Raw genomic sequence first — 26741 nt, 5'->3', positions numbered from 1 at the left:
AAGTTTCCCTCCTCTGCCTTCCAAACCAGCTCAGGAGAGAAATTCACTTTGCCTTGTTGATGTCATGCAAGCTAATAAGTCTTGGTTTCAGTTGTCATTAGCCCAAGCAGCACCATTAAATGGGGTCCTTTCATGACTTTATGCCAGTGGAAAATTTGGCATAGAAAGTCCAGAGTAATTGTTATCATTCTTCAGGGCAGCTTTAGGACTCTCTGGATAAAATGGGGAAAAAATATAAAATTAAAAACATGTGGGTGATATATCAGAAGTAGAACCAGACTCTGACATGTTTAATCTTAACTTCTCAATCAATTTCAGCCACATAGACCATAGATATTCAAGTCATTTCAATATTCTTCAAAATTTTTCTAGGGAAGTAGGAGCTTCTGTGTAACAAGTTTATACCCCCATCAACAGACAGGATTTTCTTTATCTTTTGTGGACTTCTTAGAAGAAGTCCATAGACCTGCATGGCCTCAGACCTTCAGGTTGAAAACCGCTGACCTACACTAATTCACATCTCTCCTGCATAGTGAATATATTGCATGAAGTGAGCAAACTCAATGTCCTAAAAGGTTTCCTTTTCTTTATAACCTCCTAGATTCCTTAGAAAGGATGAAATACTTCAGAGTTGCTAAGAAGGAAAATCCTTTTATGATTGCAAACTTTTTCTGAAAACACCTACTGCCCCTTTTGTTAATTACTGCTTGCTGCAACTTTCCTGAAACACAAATAGTATGTGGTGAAAGAGACTTATGCAAGTCATTTTGCTTGTGAATGCCTTAAAGATGTGTGTTGCACCAAAACCACAACTACATGGTACTTAGAAGAGTGAAATTAAGCAGCTCTCAAGTCAAACTGGTGCAATTGTATGCAATCCCTTTGAGGAATCATCTCCAAACTGCAGTGGGTGAGCTCAGAGCAGTCAGGGTCAACTTTTTTATGTTCATTCTCTGGAATGCTGCCTCTTCCATTTTACTTTGCCATTTTATGTTTTCTCGATGGACTTCTAAAAATCATTTACGTGAAAGCCTGCTTGGTTTCTGAACTAAGTTACACATGTCTTTACAGAAAAAAATGAGGATGAGACTATAGCAGTGGCCAGAAATCTACCTAATGTAAGTAGCAACAGCAGCAAGAATGTAACTGTGCTGACTCAAAGTTAGCAATAAAAGGAAAATATCTGGAATCTTTATTAGGACTCTGAAACCCATGTGGAGTCATGTACCTTCAAATCATCACAGCTTCTGTGACCTATGTTCACTAAACTGGATCCTAAAAGTCTTAAAAATGTCTCAAAAATGTCTCTTTATCACTCCTCTAATACTGGAACCTGTCCCTGTCTGAAACCTGCTGCCTGCAGGCCATGTGCAATGCCAAGGATAGTTTAGCCCATCTGCAGTTCAACTGACCCACTTCTTCCAGGCTTCTTGGGTTTTGCTGCAGCCAGATGAATGGTGTGAAAATGGTACTCTCCTTTGGTTGCCTTTTGTATTGAAATGCGTGTTGACTTCCTTCATGACAGAGTAGGCACATTACATAGCTTAAAGGACCTTTGAGCAGGCAGGGACTTCAGAATCACAGAAAGGTTCAGGTTGGAAGGAACCTTTGAAGGTCACCTCATTCATCACTTGCTGAAGTAAGGGCACATGAAGCATGTTGCCCAGGAATTTATAAGATTTTCAATGCAATAATAGTACACATGGAGATTGACTGTGCAAAGTGCACCTATTGTGTCTGGTTTAACTGTAGGAAGTGTCAAAGGGCTGGTACAGATGCACACAACACATGTAACATTTCTAGAATTTGGGATAAAGGTAGTACCTCCCTGTACTTCCAACATTTATAATTAGAGAATGCCTTTTAGTAAATGGTAATGAGCACAGACTTGTGGTATCCCACTTAATGACATCAGTTTGCATACATTTCATGTCCGTGTAAAACATCAAAGTTGTTCCTTGCTTGTTTTATTTCATTAATCCTCATAGTCCTCCATAGGTAGCCCCTATCCAGCCTCAGCTCTCAACACTGCGTTGGTTAACACACACTGCTTACAGCAGTACCTACTCAGATACGCTCACCTGCTCGGCAGAATTCGTCGGCCTCCTGGTGCACCATGTCTTTGACCCGATTGCTGTAGGTCAACCTGGAGTCTTGATCATAAGCCTTCAGAGTCTCACTGGAGCTATAGGACTTCTGAGGAGCCTTGCTGTCCTCACTCTCAGCTGAAGAGCTGGTGTAGCGGCGCTCTGTGTCGCGGCGCCGAGTCAGAGATCGATACGGTTTCCTTTCTTTTACATCCATGGCACTCTTGTCTGAGTATTCAACATTAAAATAATGATGCCCGTGTAGCGTTCAGAATGGAAGAATCTGAAAGAGAAAATTAAAGAAATAGGGCTTAGGTTCATGCCTTTGGGCACCAGCAGGCTAATTTGCCTTTCATAAATTCTTGCACTGAGCGAAAGAGAGGTTACTTAATGAACTGCAGGAAAGCCCTCCTAGAATAATTACTGATGGGGAGAAAGTCTCAATTATGTGTTACTCAGAACTTTGCTAATCACAACAGCTAACGGGACACATGCATGCAGAAACCTGCATCTGTCTGAACTGGGCTTGCACTTGAGGGTTTCAAACTGAGCGTGATTTTCTGAGTCTTATTTCCACAGGAAGTGATTCAGACACCTCCTGGAGGCATATTTTATGTACATCAGTCATGTAATCTCTGGGAAATCAGGCCATGCTGAAATGTCTCTATTTGGGCATATGGAAGACTGGAAAAATGCTACACTATGCTTTTAAGCGTTTTGGTAACTCATGAGTTTAGAAGGAATGAACTAAAGAATGAGAGACAATGAAAGAAAACACATGAGCAGAGAGAGGGAGAAAGAGGAACGAAGAAGTGAATGAGTGATATATGGATGGTAGTCAGATGAAAATGTCTTCGTATTCAGAGGGCTCCTCTTAGCCCAGCTAGAAATATATTAGAACTTAGCAGAATTGAAAAAGTTCAAATAAATGATAGTGCTCTCCTTCATGTAACAGCATGGCCAGGGATTTATGCCTGTGGGAAACCAGTGTGTATATGCACTGACATGCACGCACACATCTGCACACAGAGAAAATTGATATCAGAAATAAACTATGTATTAAAAGTATTTTTGTCAAAGTAATTTATACGTTGTCTTTTCACAACAAGTTTATCAAATGAAACAACGCACTGAAAAAAAAAAGTCAATGACTTGCAGCAAGATGGTAAAACACGTATCTTAACTTGTTTATGAGAAAAATACTGCAAAGACCCACAAACCAAACACAAAAATCTTCAATTACAGGCTGTTTCTTGGGAGCTGTCTGTCTTGACTGCGAAACAACATGAGCTGTGTCTCTGAATGCCACATCAGGATGTGTTTTTTTTTTTTTTTTTTTTTTTTTTTTTTTTTTTTTTTTAATTACAGCACTTAAAAACAGAGAGGAAAAGGAACGGAAAACACCAAACAGTCCTCATTTTTTTTTTTCATATAAAAAAAATATGGAATACATTGGCAAGGAATGCATCGCATTCTGTTGGCATTTCTCCCTTGAAAGGCTAAATCCTGAATGTGCTACAGCATGGATTTGTGCTGCAGCTCAACATAGCTACAGCACAATAGTAAAGGTGAGAAGTGGTGAGACTTTAACAGGTTGTTTTGGAGGGATGTGATGTAACACAGCATTTGTGGCTCTCCAGGCTATATGATTCTATGAGGAATGGAAGACCCCGAGCAGAGTTTCTGATACCCTACAATTCATAATAGTAATGCAGGGGCTTGAAAGCAGCATTTTATTATGAATTTCTCACTTGCTGAGCTGTCTGGAACAAACATAACTAAACGTATTTTCAAGGTGATGAGAGAATGCAGGAGGGATTCTCTTCCCTCAGCGTTGGTGAGGCCACATCTGGAGGACTAGCTCCATTCCTGGGCCAGCAGCACAAAGGTGAACTGGGCATACTGGTGAGAGCCCTGCACAGGGCCACTGGGATGCTGAAAGGCCTAGAGCTGCTCTGCTGCTGAGGGAGCTGGGGCTGTTCGGCCTGGAGAAAAGGAGGCTTGGGGAGAATCCCACTCCTGGACACAAATCCATGTGGGATGTGCTGGAAGGACTGAGCTCTGTTCAGTGCTGCCCAGAGGCCCCGAGCACAGCGTAGAGCCCAGGAGGGCCCTCAGGACAGCAGGCCGCACTGCTGTGTGCAGTGAGCAGAGAGGGGCTGGGGGCTGCTCCTGGGGGAGCTCCAGAAGTCCTGGATGTGGTGCTGGGCATCCCGCTCTGAGTGTCTGGGACCCAGAGGTGCCTCCAGCCTTAACACTGTGATTCTGTGGTTCTACAATGCGAGGACTGCAGAGTGGCCATGAGATACACCTCCAGTTGTGCTGAAAAAAAGAGATTCCTGCTCCCTATTTCTGCAGTTCTGTCTTTGCTAAGAATACTCACTTGGGTTTGGCCCTTTAGCTTCCAAAAGGAACTCTTCAATGACAAAACCAAATTCCAAGGACTCTTACAGTTCCCGTGGCATTCTTCCCGGAAATTAAGATGCTACTTTAAAAAGATCCACTGAATTCTATCCCATTGTATTGCAGTGATGGCAGCAGACCAACTCTGCACATCCTATTTGTCAGCAAAACACACAGGAACTACCGAACACAAATGGAAAGACTGGGAGCTCGTGTCATAAATGAGCTTTACTTAAGTCATCTGCAGAGCTTTTGAGCACCCATTTGATTGTAAACATGTGTTTAAACCCATCAAGCTCACTGACTTATTTTCAGTCATGAGCTATATACAATCAGTACATTAAATGCAAATGGGACTGCTCAACGGCCGAAATTTATACATGTTAAACATTTTGCAGAATAAGGGCCTGAGAGTTGCCAAAACTATGCCATGGATGAAGAAGGAAAGATCTTCTAAGGAGCTGCTTAATACAGTAATAGTGTCTAAGAGGTCTACCTAATATAGGTAGTCATTTTGTTGTCTTGAATCAAACCTACTGGTACCTTCACACTGCAGAAACATAAAAGGAATCAAGCATCTGATTGCTTTTCAGTGCACTATCTTCCTCCTCTAAAAAAAATCAAAGGCTTTATTTTGCTTGAAAAATTGTGCTTCTTTGTTTTTTCAGTTGTTATTGAATTGGTTTATCTCCTTTATGTCACCTCTGTTTGTGTAAAATTCTCAAAAGGAACTGGTTTGCTATACCTTTCAATAAAACACCTTAAAACAGGCTCCTTCATGAGAATGCTGTTGTAAGAGAGCTCTGGAATTGTGGTTTATTATCATGGGGTCTTGGGAAACAAAACTTGAGTGAGAAATGTGGTTACTGTATTCTACAAGAATGAAATGAGGGAAGGGGACTTCTATCTGCTCATGGGGATTGAAGTAATTCCTACCAAGGGTCAGTCATTTACAAACCCTCTGGTGGGAGAGGCATACATGCCAAAAAACCTTTCTGCACAGCTAGAGCCACAAGGTACAAACACGGTCTGTAATTACCATTAGTAACCTTGCAACTTAGGAAATGGCCAAAAAAACATCAGGAAATTGACTGAATTCCCACCAGATGAAGGTTTTTCTTTTTGTAAAGCAAGGTGAAAAACTGAAATTCCTCCTACAGTTCATCAAAAATAGCCCTGTAAATTTGCACCATTCATATATACATTCCTCTATAGCAGTGCATCAATTCCCAATTCATTCATGTCTTTATAAATTTAACTCTCCTCAGCCCTTTCTTTCTCTCCCTCTGGTTTCTTGTAAGGAGGCACTTTTCAACAGGAAATGTCAACCCCAAAACACACAATGAAGTTGCTTTTTTTTTTTTCTTTTCTTTTTTTAAGGAGGAGCTGTTGCATTTAACTGACTTAAGTAAGTTTCCAGCATCTCTCCATAGACACATGATCCTTGTTGTCTCCTTTTTATGGCCAAATTTCCAGCTGGTTTAGGTACCTCACCATCAGTGGAGCTGTGACGGGGAATTTATCTCTCTGATTGATTAATATTTTTTATCTGCTACTCCTTGTGTCTTGATTTCACTTCACATTTTTTTCTGACTTCTCTGGCTCACAGCGAATAGACTCACACTTGTTTCAGTTACATACTCAAGCACCAGTTTCTTTCGGCCTCTAGCTCACTATTGCTCCTCATAATTTTAAAGTTTTCCATGAATGTGCTGGACTGATATAAAAAAAAATATTTAAAGCTTCTAATACCGTCCTTTCCATTCCTCCAGTCCTGATCCTTCCATAAAGCTCAAAATCCTTTTGCTCTGAGCTATTTCCACTCAGAAAATACTTTCTTGTTCTATGATGCGGTGTTTCTGTCTCCGTTTGATTCTTTCATCATCCTGCTGTTTGCATAACATATCAAATTTCACCTTTTTTTTTTTCCCCTCCAAGACAATTAATGGCAATAGCCATTCTTATTTCTGACAACCCACTGAGTGTACAATGCCAGCTGGACCACAAGCTGGTTTGGAACACAATTCACAGCAGAAGCATCCCTCCGGCTTTACTTACTCAACTCAGAAAATCCCACTGACCCCAGCAAGGGTTACAAACAGGCTAAAATGTGTAGCATCAAACTCCTCAACATGGTTAGATTTTTCAGAGATGTGAGGCTCTTCTCATATCCTTGAATATGTGTCAAGAAATGGAACAAAAAAAACCTAACTTTCTAGTCTGGTGCAGTATGTGCACTGCTTATTTGCAGCTGTTTTTATTTTTCTTTTGCTCTGGTTGGCTCCCAAATAATCCTTTTTATTATGTTTTATCCTTTATATCTATCCTCCTCATTCTCGGTTCCGTTGCTTTTTGTTGCTCTTTGGAGCTTTGATTAACCACACCAGCTTTGTGCTGCAGAATCGCACTCAATGAATGGAGAGGGGAATGATTTATTTTCTGAGTCACTGCTCAAAAGACAAACTTCCATCAATCAAAAACCAGACAAGAGAGTGTGACACCACAAAGCGATATGCTAGGAGGCGCTTACAGCAAAAGGGACAGGTGGTCTTTGATAGCTGACTTACATTGCAGGTCACTAATCACAGAGATTAGCAGCAAGGTGATAGACAGCACCTGTTCTAGAAGGCAGCATGTCATATCATCCAATTTTCTGTCAAAATGAGGGTGTTTAAATGGTAGAGATTGCTTTATGTGTCTCCTATATAGTTACAGCAACAGAGCGATGAGAAAGCTGGAAGAGTGAAATATCTCTTCTCCATGAAGACGTGAGCATGAATCCTGGTGGGTTGATTCAGTCCACCTTTGTGCCATGGGAAGCAAAGTTTTCTCCTTCAAAACTGTTTATGCTAAAATGGCAACTAACTTGGCAGGACGTGCTTTTTTTCTTTCTAAAATAGATTCTTCTCATTCCACTGCTTTGGGCAATTTTTTCCCTAATCTTTTATTGCTGCTGCCCTTTGTAGGATGAATAGAGCCACAGAAAGCTGAGCAGAAAGATAGATTTTATTTTTAAATTGTTAACTAAGACCTAATGCTGGTAAGTAGCAGGCAAGAGTCCTTTTCTTCATTTTACAGAGGAATGGATGAGACATAGGAAGGCAGAGTAACTTGCTTAAGGTGGTATAAGAAGAAAGCAACAGAACAAGAGAAGACTCTTGATCTCCCAGGCAGACTCTGATACAGAGCCTTAGATTTTTTGAGAAACAAGTCACACGAGCACTTCAGAATACTTAATTCAAAAAGTCTCTACCAATCCATGTCTGATATCTTTGTGTGAAAAGAGTAGTATGAACCTCAGGTATTATTAACAACATGCTCTTTCATGTTTGGAGAGTGCCCTTCAGTCAGAAAAGCTGTGAAATATATACACCTACAGCTATGTCTGACCAGTGAAATCCCATGGTGAGTGATGAAAACACCACTCAGAGGCAGAAGAGAGAGAGCTTTCCACCCATTTACGCATCAGTCTTCCCCAAAACACCAAGAGAAATTGGGATCCAACAGTCATGCTATTTGGGAAGTTAGCTTCAATTCAAGATCCTACGCTTCAATAGGATATGTCAGGCATTCAGATTCATAAGTGACTCTGTGGTTGTAGCTACCTACACTGTTATCATTTGATATTTGCCATCCTAGATGAAACAACTCAGTCCTTTGTGACAGTTCCCACTGCACTTTGGTGAGGATGCTAACACCACCTGGTACCAGGCTTCATGTTCTGGCCTCATGAATGCAAAATAGTGGACCTGGGAAATCTTTTTTGGCCATTTCCATTTGTCTGAAAACTTCTGTGATATTCCCTGCTATTCCATAGCTGGTCTGAAGCACAGACCCGGCATAAGTGTAGTGTTGAATGCTCCTATGTTTTCAGCAGATATTTAGTCATCTATTTAGGAGTAATTCAAATTGAATTCTTATTGCAAGGTGAATTGTGAGCTGCAATGATCTGATCTTAGCAAATACACAACCGTGGCTTAAACTGTGTGATACTATTTACCAGGACTCTGGGAGATTCTTCTGTTGCACAGAAGATTCCTGTGTTTTTTATTAAACTTTAATCTTCAGATTTATAATAAAGGTTTGAATCCCAGGGAGTTCTTGTAGGAAATAAATTAACCTGTAGGTATAACATCCTTTCACATTTTTGGCAAAGACCATGGAAAGAAGCAGGCACAAGAGAGAATAATGAGAAGTTAACTCTGCTTGGCTCGAACCCAGCGCTTGAAGAAAGTAACAAAACCTCTCTTTTCTGGACACAACCACTGAGTCTTTCTTCTGCTGGTATGGGACTTGCTAGGCAATTGGTAATATCCTGTCCAAAAGATGTGGTTTGTGACCTTTGCATAAATAAATCTAAAACTACAATGAGCTGGAGGTCCAGAAAAGCTTGAAACAGTAGTGGAGATTTGAGGTATTGTGGGAAAGCATGAAGCAGGCTGGAATGCAATTTACCCTAATTATTTCAGTTTTGCAAGCCCACAGGTCTCCCCTCTTGAGTTGCAGCTTTTAACTAGTGAGAGGGCAAGATTTGGGGGGCAGAAATTAAAATATTTTCAAATACATTTTGATTACTGTGAGCAGTGTGTTGCTGTTGTCATCAAAATCCTACTCTGGCTTCCCCCAAAATGGAAATTAATTGGAAAACATTCTTATTTTTACATTGAAATAGCATTTATTAGTCTAGCAAGCCATTCTTGGACAAAGGGTTTTCTTCAGAATCTCAATTTAGTAGATAATATATGCAGCTATTTGCCCAGAGAGGTTGTGGATGCAACCCTGGAGGCATTCAGGGCCAGGCTGGATGTGGCTCTGGGCAGCCAAGTTTGGTGGTTGGCGACCCTGCACATAGCAGGGGGGTTGAAACTAGATGATCATTATGGTCCTTTTCAACCCAGGCCATTCTATGATTCTATTTAAATAATGAATGCCGGAAGAACCAGCTTGACAGTGTAGTCTGATTCAACTTCGAGCTTCACATTTTCAGCCATTCATAATGTCAGGCTCAAGCACTACGTGTGCAGTGTGCCAGGAATCCACAAGCTGAGTGGAATCAGCCTGCTTGTTAGTGAGTCTCAGAGAGAGAAAGAGATGGTGGCATCAAATGCAGATGTGACATCTCCATTGCAGGCAGTCACTGAATGAATCTCACTGAGGTACACTGCAGTCCTTCCTCTACCAGCCACCACCTGAAGATTTGGGCTATTGCCTGGGATACAGGAGATTTAAGTCTTTAATCTGAATTAGGCAGGAAAAAATCTTGAATGTGTCTCAAATATCCCAGATGAAGGCACTAGGAAGAAATTTTCAGGCCCTACAGAGGGATTTGGATAGGCTGGATAGCTGGGCTGAAGCCAATGGATGAGTTTCAACAAGACCAAATGCCGGGTCCTGCACTCTATCCACAAGAACCCCAGGCAACGCTACAGGCTTGGGACAGAGTGGCTGGAAGACTGTGTATTATTGCTCTCTATAACTACCTGAAGGGAGCTTGTAGTGAGCTGGGGGTCGGCCTCTTCTCTCGTGTGACTAGTGATAGAACTAGAGGGAATGGCTTCAAGCTGCGCCAGGGAAGGTTCAAGCTGAAATACTACTTCTCTGAAAGGGTGGTCGGGCGCTGGAATGGGCTGCCCAGGGAGGTGGTGGAATCACCGACCCTGGAGGTGTTCAAGGAACGTTTGGATGTTGTGTTGAGGGACATGGTTTAGCGAGAACCATTTGTGAGGGGTGAATGGTTGGACTGGATGATCCTGTGGGTCTTTTCCAACCTTAGTGATTCTATGATTCAGAATCTCCTTGGGGGAATCTTCGCTTTTTCCTCTGGAGAGGAAAAATGGTCGAAGTTGTGTTTTCTTTGTTTGTTTGTTTGTTTTTATTTCTTTTTTTTTTCCTGAAATCAATGTGTTTTCTGAAAAGCAATGTGTTTTAAAAATCTCAAGACATACCCTAGACAACAAGAAAAAACTGGTAGAAAGACCAGCGTGGTGAAAAGACTTCTTTTTTCGGGAAGCTTTGTGTCTAATTCCTGAAGAAGAGAAGGCTTAGGGGAGACCTCTTTGATTCCTTCCAGTACCTGAAGGGGACTTATAAATTGGAGGGAGAAGGACTTTTCGCATGGACTGATGGTGACAGGACAAGGGAGAATGGTTTAAAACTAAAAGAGGAGAGATTAAAGATGTTGAGAGGAAATACTTTACTCAGAGTGGTGAGGCCCTGGCACTGCTGCCCAGAGAGCTGTGGGTGCCCCATCCCCGGAGGCGCTCAAAAGGCAGGTTGGATGGGGCCCTGGGCAGCCTGATTTGATGGGTTGCAACTCTGCCCAGGGTTGGACAGGCTTTAAGATCCCTTCCAACCCAATCCATTTTATGACTCTATGATAATTCTTAGTTGTTGTTTGTAGCCAACAAGAAATTTACATTATAAGATGGTGACCCACAATGAAGTATGGCAAGAACACCAGGACATCCTACCTCTTTTCCCACCATTTGTTAAGACAATACCAACAATTAGACATATTTTCTTCTGCATCCTTCTCTACCAAGGAAACTGAATAAGGATACTACACTACTGTATTACCCTTAAATGGCCTCTACTCAACCATAGATAATGAACACATTTCTGTGAGATTCTGGGGAGAAAATAAAGGGGAATTAAAACCTCTTTTTCTGCACATAGATGCTCAAAGCAGAACTAGTCATCTTGGTAGAGCATCAGAGGACAACTGAATTATCTTTACACATTAAAAGTTCTTGAAGGACTATGCATTAACTGATCAAATGTCTGATTATACGTAACTCCATGCTTATTGAGTATTAAGTCATGTGTCAGATTTGACCATCCTGTGAAGAACATAGTTCATGGAAGCATGATTTAACTGGGTCAGACAAAAGGACTATCAAAAGCTATATTCTGTCTCCCAGTGGCAGGTGCTTTGGAAAAGCAGAAAGCAGTCACAAGCAGTACTTTAAACAATAAGCTTGTTCCTTCCTCTTGATACACTCGCAGTACTCTAAGGATCAACAAATTTCTTAGTTGGACCACTGGGTTTGTCAGTCTTTCATTGATCCATCCTCTGTAGATTTGTCTAATCCCATTTGACACTCAAACACTTGTGGCCTTTGCAACATCCTGTGAACATTCCCATAATGTAATTATGTGCTGTGTGAAAAAGCACTTCCTTTTTTCTCGTTTAAACTCTGTCTGATGTGTACAGGTCTTGTCTCTTCTATGAAGATACTGATGAACCCGCAATCCTTTCCATAAAAGCAAGGCTTTGAACTCATATCCACTTTCAAACTTACCTTATTTATCATTGTTATCCCTAATTTCTGCTCTCATGGCAGAGAACTGGATGAGGAATAGGACTCGTAGGAAAGAAAGCATGTTTGCCTTTCTTCCCTGCAGTCACCTCTGCAGGCTTTAATCCTGCCTTGAAACACACTGTCACTATCAGGAGTGTTTGCTGCAGAAAAACTAAGATCAAGAAAACAGTTTGTAGACAAAGTGTAAACCTTGTCATATATCTGTAACCCTTTATGTAAGTATCATGCTGGTGTGCACCGTGTATGTAACACTGAGTTCAGGCCACATCTTCCTACACCCCTTGGATCCAGCCTGGTGTCTGAGCTGCTTACACAGAGACAGCTGTGACTGAAAGAGAGGTATTGTGTAAAACTTGCAGTTTTCTGAATTCTACTTTTTTTTTTTTTTTTTTTTTTTTGGAGAGGGACAAGAGCTTGGCTGTGAATATAAAGAAATAATAATAGAATAAAACACTGTGCCTGCATTGCCTTTCAGTACTGCAATTATGTCATAGGCTCAAGAGAATTTGGAGGAATGCATTCAAAAGTATGCTAAAAAATCATATAAATATATTAATCTGCCTTTTTGTTTGTACTACTTACATAAACAATCTGCAAAACTGTGTCAGGCAGGACAAACAGCATGAGGAAAAGTAAATTTTGCCATCCCTCAATTGCAGGCAAAATCAAGTATCTGGCCTAGGTCACGGGATTCAAGCAACTAGCATCCAAGCCTCCTGCAGGATTAGTCACAAGGCCACCGTGTCCTTGTCTTACAGTATCATGTGTGAAATTGTCCCTTCTCTTGTCACAGATGCAGAGTTACTGGGTAATCTGTCCTCACTTTCCTTCATCAAGGAAAGAAGCAAGACTGTTTTCTTCTTCTGATAAAATCCCCTGAAGAGTTCAACTTCAAACTAAGTTTATTAAAATATGAATTATCTGCAAAAAGACAGCAAAGAACCATGAATTGATTTCTGATTTTCTATGGACTTATTTCAGGACTTCTCTGTGAGATAATCAGAGAGCATTGAGAGATGCTAGGGATTGATTAATCAGTATAACCCCCACCGTGTCTAAAGCTAAACTTTCAATTGCACATCAGGCTTATGTGGTAGCAGTATATTTCCCTTAGGTAAAATGCCTAGGGGGGAAAATTAAAGAGGTAAAAATAGTAAATTAGGTATATAAAAGAATTGCTATTTGTATTTGTGAGTTTCTATGTGGTTTTATGTCTTTTTTTTTTTTTTCTTTTTTCTTTTTTCTTGAAACAAAGGGCTACTTGACTGGAATAACAAGGAGAGGTATCATCTCTACCATGGGATTTTAGGCAGATGCAATCTATGATACAAAGTGAGAGCTTCATCTGAGGTCCCTACAAATTGCCACTGCTTAACACGGACTACACTCTGGCAAGAGGACTCACACCTGATTGCTGGGCTGCCGCTCAGCACTACGATGTAGAAGATGTGACCAGTAAGACAGACCTTGATGCACACTTTCAGACACACAAATGCTGTAAAGCTGCACAATGCATTAAGGAGGGGGATTAGGAAGGTAAAGATAACTGATACCATTGGCTCAGTTGTCAATAGAACATTGTGTTCATATTATCCTTGCAAAATTCTGCTTGTTCAAATATATCAGAACAATATCAAGGCTTATTTTTATTTTATTTTATTTTATTTTTTTGCCTTCTTAACACCATGGTAAATAATCAGGAGGTAAAATTTACAATCTGATTTTATGCTTTGATTGTAAAACTACATGGCAGGTTGAACAGGCTGCCCATACAAGTAAAATTAGTCTTACCTAAATTTAGACATCTATCCTGAAAATACCTAAAACTAAACACTTACTTACACTTGCTTACTTTTGTAATTAATTAAGACCAAAAAAAAGAGGATTTCTAGGGCAAGATTTATAAAAACAAACAAATGAAAAATGATCTACTTTAGACATCTATTATAAGCATAGATCGTTTTTATCTGGAAGTGACTATGGCTCTCCATTAGGCTACAAAGAGAACTTAGGTTGATTAGTTTGGCAGTAGGGTTGAAATAATCAAACTGTAAAGTTCTTAATTCAATTATGATGTTGTATGATTGTGTTTTCTTGATGATTTAACCATTCAAGGAGGTGCATCTTTCCCAATATCCAGGCAGAAGGGAGATGACCTGAGCATGGTCATGCAAGAAGTCAGTGTTAGAGCATGAACAATCCCCAGCTCATGTTTGCACTTCATAAACCGGAGTTCATTTATTCTGTCAATATTCAGGAAAGCCAAATATTTTTCTTATCTTTCAGTGCATAAAATGTTAGTTAAGATCATAAGTGATTTATCCAAGCCCAAAATAGAAACTGGATTCCAGATTATTGGTACTGAGATCACTGATTTAGGGACTAAGCGATAAATTGTTCAATTTGCCACAGGAAGGCATATGTTATATATGACTTTCTGTGGCAAAACAGAATGACTTATTAAGTCATTCTCATAATGAGCAGGAAGGTTTTTTACACTCCATTTAACAAAAGGAGTGGAAAGATTCACTGGTCTGCTGAAGGAGAGCTTTGCTACCACGCACTGGAATCCAGCTGGAGGAATATTCAGCAAAAAGACAGTGCAGAATTAAAAAGAAAAAGAAAATGAAAGGAACTAGTGAGTGAGGAAGGTAACTGAAGATGTAAATGGCTCTTTTTAGCCAAATCTTTAATGACTAGTTAGACCAAAGATTAGAAGTAATTGAACTAGCTCTCAGTCAACAAAAGATGCAAATAGATTGTAAAGTAGAGTCAGATTACATTAATTTACACTAAACCGAAAGTAATTAGTTAGTGTTTGTGCAGTGCTTAGAAAGCAGAAAGTGCTGTATAACTGTTAATTATTGCTATTTGTTTCAAGGAGATGCAACAAACACAATTTTTTATATGTCTTATAAGGTAAAAGACCAGCAAAGCAAAACTCTTCAAGAGGCTCTCCGCTATTAAACTGAAATGTGATGGAGCACCACAGGCTTATTTCAGTAAATAGCTCTGAACTGTGAACTTCTGAGTTGAAATCATAAGGCGAATTTCTATATCTGGAAAGTCTATCTTCTAGAAAATAATAAAATTAATAATAATAAAAAAGCCAAGACTAGCTGCTTATCATGTGGCCTCTATCTCTGCCTTGTACTCTGTGCAATTCTGACCTTGCACAAGGCCAAAAGACAAGAGAACTTAAGAGGTCAAGGGCACAATTCAAAGTAATGAGCAAATCATCTTCATCTTGGACTGTACAATCGTTCCCAAGATGGAGAGATAGTTATGTCTCCTGCTGAGAGGCAAGAGGGAAACTGGGAAACAGCACTAGATTCTCTTACGCCTAACTTTACCACTAATTTATTGCGTGATCCTGGACATTTAACCTTTTGGGCCCATTATGGGGAAACCAGATATAACCATTCCTAGCTGTTTCACAGCCAAATAAAAGGTCTAGTTTGATGCTTTTAAACATGTCATTTCAGTCAATTATCTGTGAGACATAGATCATTATTAAGAAGATGATTGAGGAAGTCTAGGAGTCTGAGAAGAAACTTATTGGGTGAGATCATACAGTTTCAGGATGGATTTGGGGCTATGACATGCTAATGATTTGCAAAAATTATTAGGCTCATCAGAATCATGGACATAAAAGAGCCCTAACGTGAAATGCTTATCTGCTTATTGCAATAAATTCTTGAACTAATTTCCTTCCTACACTGGTAAACTTTTGCAGGGAAGAATGATAAATAGCAGAGGTACAACCATGTTATATGTTTTAACATTGCAATGGATAATTGACTTTTAAAAAGTAATTTATAAGGAAAAAGAATACTTTGCTAGGATATGAGCTAATAAAGACCTATATATACTTAGTATGGAGGATTCTCAAAGCAGTATATAAATGTTAATTTATTAGCTAACAATTATTTCTGTAGAGAAGAAAGTGGTACAGATGGAGATGGGTGAGGTAGCAACATCTATAGATGTGAGCTCTTGAAACCAAATGGGTCATTCTACATATCATTACCCATACAATACAAGTGAGGCTGGATCAGCACTTGCTGAATGCAGAAATCCTCCGGAAATTCAACCGCCAGGTATCCTTTAAACATAAGTTTGTTTGTTACCAAAGTTTAGGCTCTGGGGTTTGAAAATGTCAGCCTTGGTGGAGGAATGGTTCTTCCTTCCAGTGTTCTGATGGCAAACTCAACTTGAGATTCTGTGATTCTACGAGATGTTTCCTCCTGCTTGGGCTCAGCCACTCCACTATGTGCTGCCTTCCTGGGGATACTGATGCAGCAGCTTGTAGAACTGTGCCATAAGGAGACTGGGGAAATAGGATGGAAATAAAAAGAAAAGGAGCCCTTATCTGCCAAACTTTTATCTTTTCAATTTTTTTTTTTTTTTTTTTTTTTTTTGTAACCTAACCCAGATGTAATTGGGCAAATTTAAAACCAGTCTGAATTTAAGATGTTACAGGTAGTTGCACTGGCATAGGCAAGAAGGCAATACGCTGGGGTGGGAAGGAAAACAGATTGAGAAACTCCCTGCCACGAACAAAACTGGAAAACAGAACCACATCCTCTTTAGGTCATGACATACAGGAATTCCCTGGATCTAAAATCTGTATTTGTAGCCAGTTTCTCAAGCCACAGATTTCTAATAACCTTTCTAATACATCTTTTCCAGCTTCAACCCCTACCATCCAACATCTGATGTACATTTTGTAATACACTGAGTTATTATTGCTCTATTTCTGCCAAGATAGCTGCTGCTGCTTCACAGAAGCTGCCCTGCTAAAACCCCCTTACTTCATGTCTACTCTTTATTTATTCCTCCTTTCTTGCAGACCTAAGTTTCTCTGTCATTAATTGGAATTTCTCTTAATATTTTATTGCCTCTTCAATGTTTTTTCCACACTGTTTTCAAGAAAAGTTGAAAACTGTTGAAAGTAAACCAGTCAAGCACAGTAAGCATTTTCTTCCTCTTTTTCTTCCCTTTTATTTCAGTAGCAACTGTTGGTATCCCACATAGGAGAAATGCACATGAAAAAATGATTAGATCTTCCATGCTGCCTTGGACCTTTTTGTTTTGTAAATCATGCTGTGTGCAAGTTATTTTTAAGATATTCTATGAAAGACATTATTTTCCCTGTATTTCTGACCAATGAGGAGTGAATTGGTTGTGTCAGTTTCTGTCTGGCAATGGGTTTCACACCAGCAATAGCTTCTATGAATGTCTGATCCAAAGCCCACTGAGTTATCTAAAAGCATTTTCCACTCATTTTGTTGAAGAAGAGAAGTAGGGCTTTGTAAGCTCAATTCTGACTACAAAACCTTTTAACATCTACATTTATGGCATGGGCTGCATTGCAACACATTTCAGCCCTTGGAAGTATCAGTGCTTAGGATGAAGATGAACAAAATTAAGAAATTGGAGTCTTTTGGAAATCACCTTCTTAGAGTGACCCAAAATGAACTGATGAAGAAACTCACAACAGAGCATACTGGCAATTTTTTCAGATGGGTAGTGATAGGACATGGGGGAATTTTAAACTAGTTTTAAAGTAGGACATAAGATGCTTAGGTTAGATATTAGTAGGATGTTTTTCACACAGGGGTTGGTGACGCACTGGAACAGGTTGCCCAAGGAGGCTGTGGATGCCCCATCCCTGGAGGCTTTCAAGGCCAGGCTGGATGTGGCTCTGGGCAGCCTGGTCTGGTGGTTGGTGACCCTGCACATAGCAGGGGGTTGGAACTGGATGATCATTGTAGTCCTTTTCAACCCAGGCCACTCTATGATTTTATGATTCTATGACTTCAGCAGCCTCCAATATGCAAGGATCCCCCAAAGGATCTTCACGGGGCCTTGTGTTTGATAGAGCATGTATTTCTGCAATATTAGGCTCATTCTTGACACTGTATGCAGAGTGTTTACTATCATGAAGGCATTTTTAAAACGTTCATACTGTAATTATATGTTGCTGGGGTTTGGGACAGCTTGGCATTCAAGCTGTCACTGAACACATTCAGTGCTGTGTTGGGTCATTAGACTTATAAACAGGTTGAGCCTAAACACTGGGGCCTGTGCATTTAAGCTGATTTCTTGAGTAGGTAAGGACATATTTATATTTTCATTTAGCTTGAGTGATACCAGCACCTGCCACTTGCTCTAAACAGAGCAGTTAACCCATAACTCCCTCTGTCAACTCCTGTTGACAGAAAGCAAAGCAGATAAATTAATGGCTCCCCTGAGAGGTAGGAACTGAGGAGACTCACGTAAACAAATACCTCACAAAATGCAACTGTGTTAATGGGAAAGAAAGCAAAAGAGAAAAACCCACTCTCTATCCTTTGTAGACACAGCAAGAAGAAAAGCAGGGAAAGACAGAGGCCATTCTGCTTGGCCTGTGCCCTCATCTGAGCTGGTTTGGTTCCTTCAGACCTGATACAAACTGAAGAGTATTCAATTATTTCCTCTGTCAAGGGCCATTATCAAGACACTTAAATAAGCCGGTGCTGGCAGTTTATAAAATGCCACATTGGGAGGTCAGTGCATTGGGCCCTTGTTTGGGGACAAATCTAATTAAATAAGAGATTTTTTTTATTTTTTTTTTTACTATTTGCTTCTTCATCTCTCTCCCTGGTCTGTTTCTCTTCTTTTTCCTGTGATGGGAAACTCACTGTTTTAGTCAGTTTTCTCATTTGAAGCTTTCAAGTGATCCTGGACAACATAGGTTTGTGCAGTGCTCTGAGGCAGAGAAATGTTTGCATGGACAAAAACTTAAGGCAAAAGCCTTTCTTTACCTCACACCAGCTGCTCAATTTTACCCTTCCTGGTGACGATGGAAGCAACTATGTCTCCCTCTTCCAGTACAATATTATTGCAGAAATATCAATAAATTGAATGTGCTTTTGCAGATCACTTTTGTGTGGTAGGAATGGAAATTTATGAAAAACCTTAGGATAAATGTAATTCCCATGTCCCTGTGACCCTGCTGTGCCAATGAGGACTGTACCTATAACTCCCATCTGCTCTGCATCTCCAGATGCTGCAACATCTGGATGGAGAGGGTGTGAAGATGTTAGCCAGACTGAAGGATCTTAAGCAGCTATCTGTCTCCTTCACACCTCAGCTCACCCAGGAATGTGGAGGAGAAGCCCAGAGCAGAGCTTTCTCCTGGGTGTTAGGCTACAAATTGCAATAAAAGGAAGGATGTGTGCAGGGAGAGGACAAGTTCAGCTTTAAAGGACGGAGCCGTAAAGGGAAATCTTATTCACATGTGTTTTACCTCCTACCCTGGCATTGTTTAGTGTCTGTGTATTGGCTTGGACTGAAGCCAACGAGTCAAACGACAGTCTCTGTGTAGCCACAGGAGTTATGGTAACAAGCAGAGGTCTTGGGTTTGGAGAGGATTGTTTCTTAAGCAATTGCCTCTGAGGAAGAAGTGGGAGGAACACTCTGAAGTTGCAGGGATACAATGGCAGTTGTGATAGGGGCAGAAGGTCTAGGAGCTCTTCTGTACCCTCCAGCCTGCTCATCTCCACTCTCCAGCAATCACTGGCTGCTACTGCATGTCTTCTTAGAAATACAGAAGCATGGAATCAAGGTTGGAAAAGACCTCCAAGATCATCTAGTCCAGTCATCAACCCAAGTCCCACTGGAGAGCTTCCAGCCACAGCTCTGAAAGCAAGTGATGGCACTGAAGTTGCAGTGATATTATTTCCCTCCTAGCCCAGCTACCCACATCACCACTTCTTTCAGAGGTTAACAGTCCTATAAGGGCATCAACAATTAGGAAATGTGCCTACTTTTGAGCCCCATTAATGCAAAGCCAACCATTGTAATTCAATTTACTAACTTGGTTGGCGTGAGAATGGGAGATGTGAGCTTCTGTCCACCTTCCCTTCTACCTTCTCTGCTGCAGCAATGATAGGAGAGCAGACTGAAAGCCAGGATTGGTATTAAGTTCCTAATTTCAAGCTGATCTTGATGGGAAGGCTTTACAAAAACATATGAGGAAGGGGTGTTAGGATCACAGATGTCATTGAGACCTTGACCTATGGTGAGCAAGCTTGTGGCTCTCTTGCTTCATGCTTATCAGCTCTCATTAACTGATCCCTATTGGAGTGGGAAGCTGTTTGGTGTGGGAAAGAGGAGAGGAGGTGTAAACCATGTATTTGTCTCTAGAATTTTGGAAACAATGTAAATATGAGAGGCAATGGACTCAACCCAATCGTTGGGAAACCTGAACTTGGCTGAGTCAGTTCAACACTTACACCTATAGGGCTGCAGACAGAAAAACACTCCAAAAGAGCATTTAAGTATATTAATTATGTTAACACTAGCTTGTCTGCATCCCCTTCAAAACCAACATCTCTAACCCCTTTCCTAGCTATTGCTTGTGTTTCATAGACCGGTATGAAAACATCAGTATCTTTCCAGCTGGCCCAGGGTTTTATACAGGTCAAGGCTGAAATGAAAGCATTTCAGTAAGAGATAAGAAGTGGCCTTAGTAATTCCTAAGTTTGGAAACAAGTGTATTTAAACTTTCTCTAAAAGAAACAAGGAGAAAAGCTGAAAATGAACACTGCATTTATTGCTAAACAGGAATACTAATAACGTATTGGTCCTCGATCAGATTTCTCACCACTCTAATCTGGAACAGATCTACAGAAATCGGAGACACAAAGGCGATATCTACACTAGTAAATCAAATATTTTATTACAGCAAATGAAAGTCTGGGACTGTTCCCTGGTACCGAGGCCAACTGGCATGGAGAAACATTCATCTGTGTAATAAACCTTTCTGGTATCCAGAAGAGGATGGCTGTAGTCTTCAGCCTTTTGGGACTGGTCCCTGGCTGATGTTAGTAGTGCCTGAGCTGTGCTCAGAAACTCTTTGGCCCAGGTCAAAGCATTGCCAGGGGCCTCTATTAATTGTTATTTAGCTGTTATTTAGCAACTTAACAAGCTAAATAGTAACCCTTTGGCACTGCTTAATCTGATAGCGTATACATAGCCAAAACTGCAGCTGGCAGGACTGGGTAGCTGTGTATTTACAGTAGTTTTCAGATTCATTTGTAAAAGAAAATTTGCTCATTATATTGATTATAAGCTAATTACACAAGCAGCATTTTCCATGCGATACCCTGCTCTTTAACCCAAGTCAGTACTACCCTATGAGAGTTGCAGCGACCTTGGAAAAGCAAGGTGGTTACTGTTTTAGAGCTTTCAGACTTAAAGGTAACAAAAACTAGGACCTTGGAACGAAGTTGTGTGAGAGTGAAGGCAGTACCAGGCAGAGATGAAATGTTGTCGGGTTGCCCTCCCAACTCTAATCTCTTATTTCAAACCATCACATGGAGTTCCGCAAATCAACAAACAATGCAAACAATAATGTGGGACTGTTTAAGAAAGAAAGATGCCATTTGGGGGGATTACTGGACATGAATGCTATCTCTCCAGGCTCTTGGAGGAGAATGAATTGGAATTGTGTTTTGACCAAATGAAATATATCTAAAGCTCCCCTAGGGATTGTTTTGCAATTTTGTTAATATTTTAAAGGCATCCCTTGATCTCTCTCATGCCTGTGTGGAGTTATGGTTTCATTACGTTCTTCTGTCTCTCTTTTCCCTCTTCAACTTCAGATCTTCTGCAATCAAAAAGATTTGACCTTAATAAGGTGCATTACAAGCAAGTGATTTTGAAACCTTTGAGCACACTGAATCCAGCAAGAGAGCACGCAGTTGAATACAACCATGCTTGTAGAACTGGGCTTGGCTAAGAGCATAAGACACTTCTTAGAGGCAAAACAACAAAAACTTTCCCTCAGAGACATCCGACAGAAATGCCAGAGCCACAATTGTCCAGAGTGGCTTGGTGACCCAATACTGAAAGCTTGTCACTGAGTTGACTTCCCAATATTATCTAGTATCACTTATAAGTTACTGTCTACAATCTTTGTGCACTTTTTCTATGAAAACCACTCAGCAGAAACCTAACAGGAACAAAGCTATCTACCTCAGCAGTATTTATGCTGCTGTTTATCTTCAAGATGGTTGACACAAAGGTATGCTCTCCCTTAAGGCCAGGGCTGTGACATTGCTTGACATCCATAAGGTGCCATCCATCAAGTATATTTATCATAAATCCCAAGATGATAGAAACTGCGGGCAAAGCAGGTCAAATGGCCTGGCCCTGATAAAAGGACAGGGAGCTAAGTCATGCTATCCCTAGCAACAACCCAGGTTCCTGCTTATCTATCGTCACAAAAATGAGCTTGTTTTCTGCCTAAGCCCTTTCTAGTTATGGAGATATATTTGTTTTTATTGTTTTTGTGGTTCTCAAATATGGATATCACACCAAGGTAAAGATAAAGGTAAAATAAGTGAAGAATTGTACAGTCATAAATTAGGGGAGTTTCCTTGCTAAGCTGGCTGTGCTGTGAATACAAATGTTCCATCAGTAAGAAGGTCTTTGGAATGACCACAGATAGCGTGTCAGAAAAGCTCTAGTTACATCTGGTCAAACAGAGGCAAAGAGGGAAAAATTTGAGGGGCAGACCCTTGGGATGAGTCTCTTGATACCTCCTAGCCAGTCAGCAGCAAAACCAGGAACTGCATGGAAGTTTTCTGATTCCTGATCTAGAGCTTGGATTGCATTTAGGCTAATCCCAATTTCGGGAAGTTTATGCCTTCCTGTCACTGCTGGGAAAGCATTAACTGCTGGAGAAGACATTTTCATCTCAAGTTTGTGAACTAAACAGCTAAAACCCCTTCTTTCCTTCCTTTGCCACATATCTTGGCTTCTTCTTTCTCCCTAGTTAAGTGTATTCAAATATGCAGATGCTTCAGTGAAGTCAAGAGTGGATATTTAATTGGTGACTTCACATGCTCTTTTTTAAATTTGTCAATTAATCCATTTTCTTTCTTTAACTGACTTTCAAATAAAACAGAGCTAGATTGTTGGATATTTCTTTTTATCTCTTTTTGCTTATTTGCTTAAAGCTCCTATTGCTTTAAGACTCATTTAATATGTAGACTTCAGACAGCAATTGTCAGACATATGTTTTACTTCTCTAGAAAGGCACTTGTTTGACAGCAGAGGACCAAGCAATGCCCTAAATCAGAATTCATGCTGTGACATAACTGCTGCTAGTTGAAATTAGATTAGCCCTAAAGACAGGAGGGCAGTTTATGTAGGTGTAATGGAACCTCATTGTTTGGCAAACATGGAGACAGTACTGATCAGAGGAAGATAAGGACAAGCCTTCAGTTGGTGTAGACATTTTTTAGCAACCAAGGAGGTTTTCTTTCCAAATCAAGATGATCAATCTCCAGAACACCAAAAGAAGGAGGCAGGTCTTGAAGGTGTTGTGGATTTTAACAAATTTAGGAGCGCTTCAGGGTCAGAACTGTAAACATTTAAAAAAAAATTATTTTGAAGGTACAGAAGGGAGTAGTGGTATCCCAAATAAAGGAAAACACTGGCATGATGAAGGAAATACACAGCAGAAATGCAAGATGTGTATCAGGAACTCTTGTTTCCTTAAGGCCCAAGTAACTTGAGGCTAGCAAGCCCTGATAACTACTTGCAAGCTGTCTGATAAATAGATCAGATTCTTTCTGTCACACTTAGCTGGGAATGTTGACCACAAAACAAAGAAGTGGATTTGTGTGGAGCAGAAGGCCCATGTAGACCATGCTGTTTGTGTCACTGCTTTGTGAGTCACTGCTGGAGACAATAAAAAGGACCTTGAAGTACACCCTGGAAAAGACTGCGCAGTGGTGATAATCTATTTATGCCAACTGTAATGTGATGTTCTTCAAACCTCTCTTATGTTAAGACCTGACCCACTGAAACATATGTCAAAGACAGAAACTGAAGTTTTCATCTGTTAGTCTAAGATGGACAGGATGGTGCATGTATTGGAGAGTCTGTTTTGAGAATAGAAGGAGACCACATAAACTTGTCATGGCATATTAGAAGCAATGAGGTCAGAACATGGTAGCTTCATCTGTCCAAAAAAATTTGTTGCCTACTTCCAGATCAGTAAAAGTTGACATAGATCAGTTCAGCTGAGTCTCAGTGATGCCAGATCAAGCATGTAAATCCAAAACCTCTTACTAATAGAATTAACTTGCTTTATTTGTTTCAGTCCAATATATGCAAAGGGTTGCTGGAAGTTTTGCTCTTCCTTACCTGTAAAAGAGGAGGTAATCTTAAAAGCAGACCAGAACCAAGAACTGTTCAGTCTTATACATGTGTTCCATAACACAGTGCCAAGGTGACTCCTTTTTCCATGAATTGTTCCCTTCTTTCTCTCTCTTGAAGTCTATCAGACCTCTGCACTTCCAGTGCTGCCTGTTGATGGATACACTTCTGTTAAGGGAGTTTTAGTCCCTCCAGACTGAGGAGGAGAGTCCACTGAGTTTGTAGAGTCATAGAATAGCTTGGCTTGGAAGTGACCCTAAAGATGTAGTTCCAACTCCTGCCAATGGGCTGATTGCCTCCCATCAGCTCAGGCTGCCCAGGGCAACCTGGCCTTGAGCACCTCCAGGGATGGGTCATCCACAGCTCTGTGAGGAGCAGTGCCAGACAGCAGTGCCTTACTGCCCTCTGAGTAAAGAATTTCCTCCTTGTTCTCAACAGATGTCCTAGCTGCTCCACTACTCCTCAGCATTTTAAAAATAAACTGTAATGGAACAGTGGAGGTGTTCACTCCCTGTACTGCAGTTCTATATCCCTATCAAAGCTACACGATATGAGCAATAAGAGCAGAGGTATTGTTTTTTTCATTTGATTTAGGGTGTTATTGGGAGGGAAGATGGGGGAAGCAGAGTGTCCTCATCTGTTCAAATCATTGACCCAGTGGCACCTCTAGCTCACTGCAGTTTCATAGTACCTCCTGCAGCATGAAAACATGCATGTCTCTAACATAACTCTGCAATGAGCCAGCTTAGAGTGTGTCATATATCCCTAGATGGTTAACAAAATATATCAGTATGCTGAAAAGGGTGTGTGTGGGGAGGAAAGCATAAAGGGAATGGGTAAAAAGGATTGATTTATTAAACATCTGTAATAAATGCATGCAGATTGGCAAGCATTAGAGACAAAGGAGTTATAAAAATCCACAGAAGTCTGAAAGACCCAAGCATCAAGGAAAAATAGGAATGGATATCCGTGCTATTTTATTAAGAAGAAAAAGATTTGATTAAGAAAAAGAAAATTTCTGACTAATATAATGAAATATTTGACGTATGATCAAATTCCTTGAGGAAGTAGAATAAAAATAAAATATAAAATAAATCAAACATCTGAAATAGGATTTCCTAGAGCACTATAGAAACACGTATGTAGATGAACAGCCTTATTTTGGATTGGGTGTGGAACAAAATATCTTGGTAGATTCTCTTCTGCTTCTTAGGCTTACCATATGGGCTAAGTAACTGTGGATATGTACCAATGACTGTAAAAACCTGGCAGATGTGGGCCAAGCTCCTAATCACTTTACCACTGCCCAGTATTGTAACAGAAAAAGAAATAAAGGTATTTTGAATTAATGGAAATCTATTTCTAAGTCACAAGGATGGGGTAATCTCCACAAACCCAGAATGCAATTCATTGACCCCAAGAAAGCCTAAATTCATACTGTTGGCATTAGAAGGATCACTCCTCTGTGAAGAAAATCTTTGGAACTGCAGAGCTGCCATTAAAGCATCTTCCCCTCCAAACATCTGCTTGTTATTTGTATGAAGCGTGGGCTTGATTCCTTACTCAATGGCAATCCTTAGCAGTTTGTAATGGCCCCTAAATAATCCTTAACTTATCGCAACAGCTGTTGGAAAGTGGCCCAGGAGGGCGGTTGAGATGATAGCTTGACTGAAGACAGAAGATTCTTCTCATAGTAACTTTGACAGAGAGGAGAATCAGAGCCACCAAGTAACATCACTAAGCTTTGAAATATTCCAGTGTTCTCGCTTTTGTGAAGAATATTCATTGGAGATCTGGAAACTGTCAGCTTGTTCCAGCTTTGTAGAACCCTCAGGGAGGAAGCAAATCCTCTGCTGGCTATGAAGATGTGCAGCCATCACTGCAGTAATTGAACAGCAACAGAGTAAAAGTGAACAGACCTACCCCTACAGAGAGGGCACCAGAATGAAGGGACTTAATTGGCAGATGTGAAATGCTCAGCATTAGTGAAGACAATGAAAGTTCAAATTCGTGAGCATTAATGCAGACTTTATCTGATCTACAGTATGTCTGTGCCTTAAATTTCCTCTAGAGCACAGCTGGGTGTTAATCCCCTTTTCATCTTATACCCCTTTCTGGCATTGAATACACTTGTCAATTAAAATATACACTTTGATGTTAGTTCAGGCTTTCCAGAATAAAGAGCTGTAAAGTCTCACCATGACCCAGGATTAATTAAGAAGGGCCAAATTTGATCTCATTTATGGAAGTGTAAATGTGTGGTAACTCTACTCCTAGCATTGCAAGAGAAGATGTTTATCCTTGGTGGTAAATTTTTTATTATATTTTTTTATTTTATCTCAATCCAGAAGAAGATGAACTCCATATTCTTGTGGACTTAGCATTGCACTGAATCTACAAACAAATAATTCCATCTCTGTGTGTTATCCGAATGACCACGACTTGTAATCTGCTGGAATACTTGCAACAAAATTTAAGTTTATTATGTTTACCCTCTACGGTTTGAAGTGCTACATTTCCAGTGATCAGTGGTCTACATTTGCACTAGAAATCCTTTCCGTTGACTGGCAAGAGTGACATGGACACAGAAATGAAAATCATCTCAAATCACAGAATCATAAAGTTATAGAATAGATTGAGTTGGAGAGGATCTTAAAGATCATCAAGCTCCAACTCCCCTGCCATGGGCTGGTTGCCAGCCACCAGATCA

At 40.3% G+C, this 26741-nt stretch overlaps 1 protein-coding gene across 3 annotated transcripts in view; it reads right to left on the bottom strand.

Annotated features, from left to right (window-relative positions):
* TENM4 (teneurin transmembrane protein 4) overlaps nucleotides 1-26741 on the bottom strand; it is a 750922-nt gene that overhangs the window by 344386 nt on the left and 379795 nt on the right. For all 3 annotated transcript variants that reach the window (XM_090134119.1, XM_090134120.1, XM_031595483.2), the window contains one exon: nucleotides 2082-2370. In XM_090134119.1, coding sequence (XP_089990245.1) covers nucleotides 2082-2304 — 223 coding nt within the window. In that variant the 5' untranslated portion in view covers nucleotides 2305-2370. The remainder of the gene's footprint in view (nucleotides 1-2081; nucleotides 2371-26741) is intronic.

This window comes from Phasianus colchicus, chromosome 1, assembly GCF_987193195.1.
Source record: "Phasianus colchicus chromosome 1, bPhaCol1.hap1.1, whole genome shotgun sequence".
NCBI lineage: Eukaryota > Metazoa > Chordata > Aves > Galliformes > Phasianidae > Phasianus > Phasianus colchicus.
Note: the sequence above shows the minus strand (reverse complement) of the source record. Positions and strands in the feature narration are given on the sequence as shown.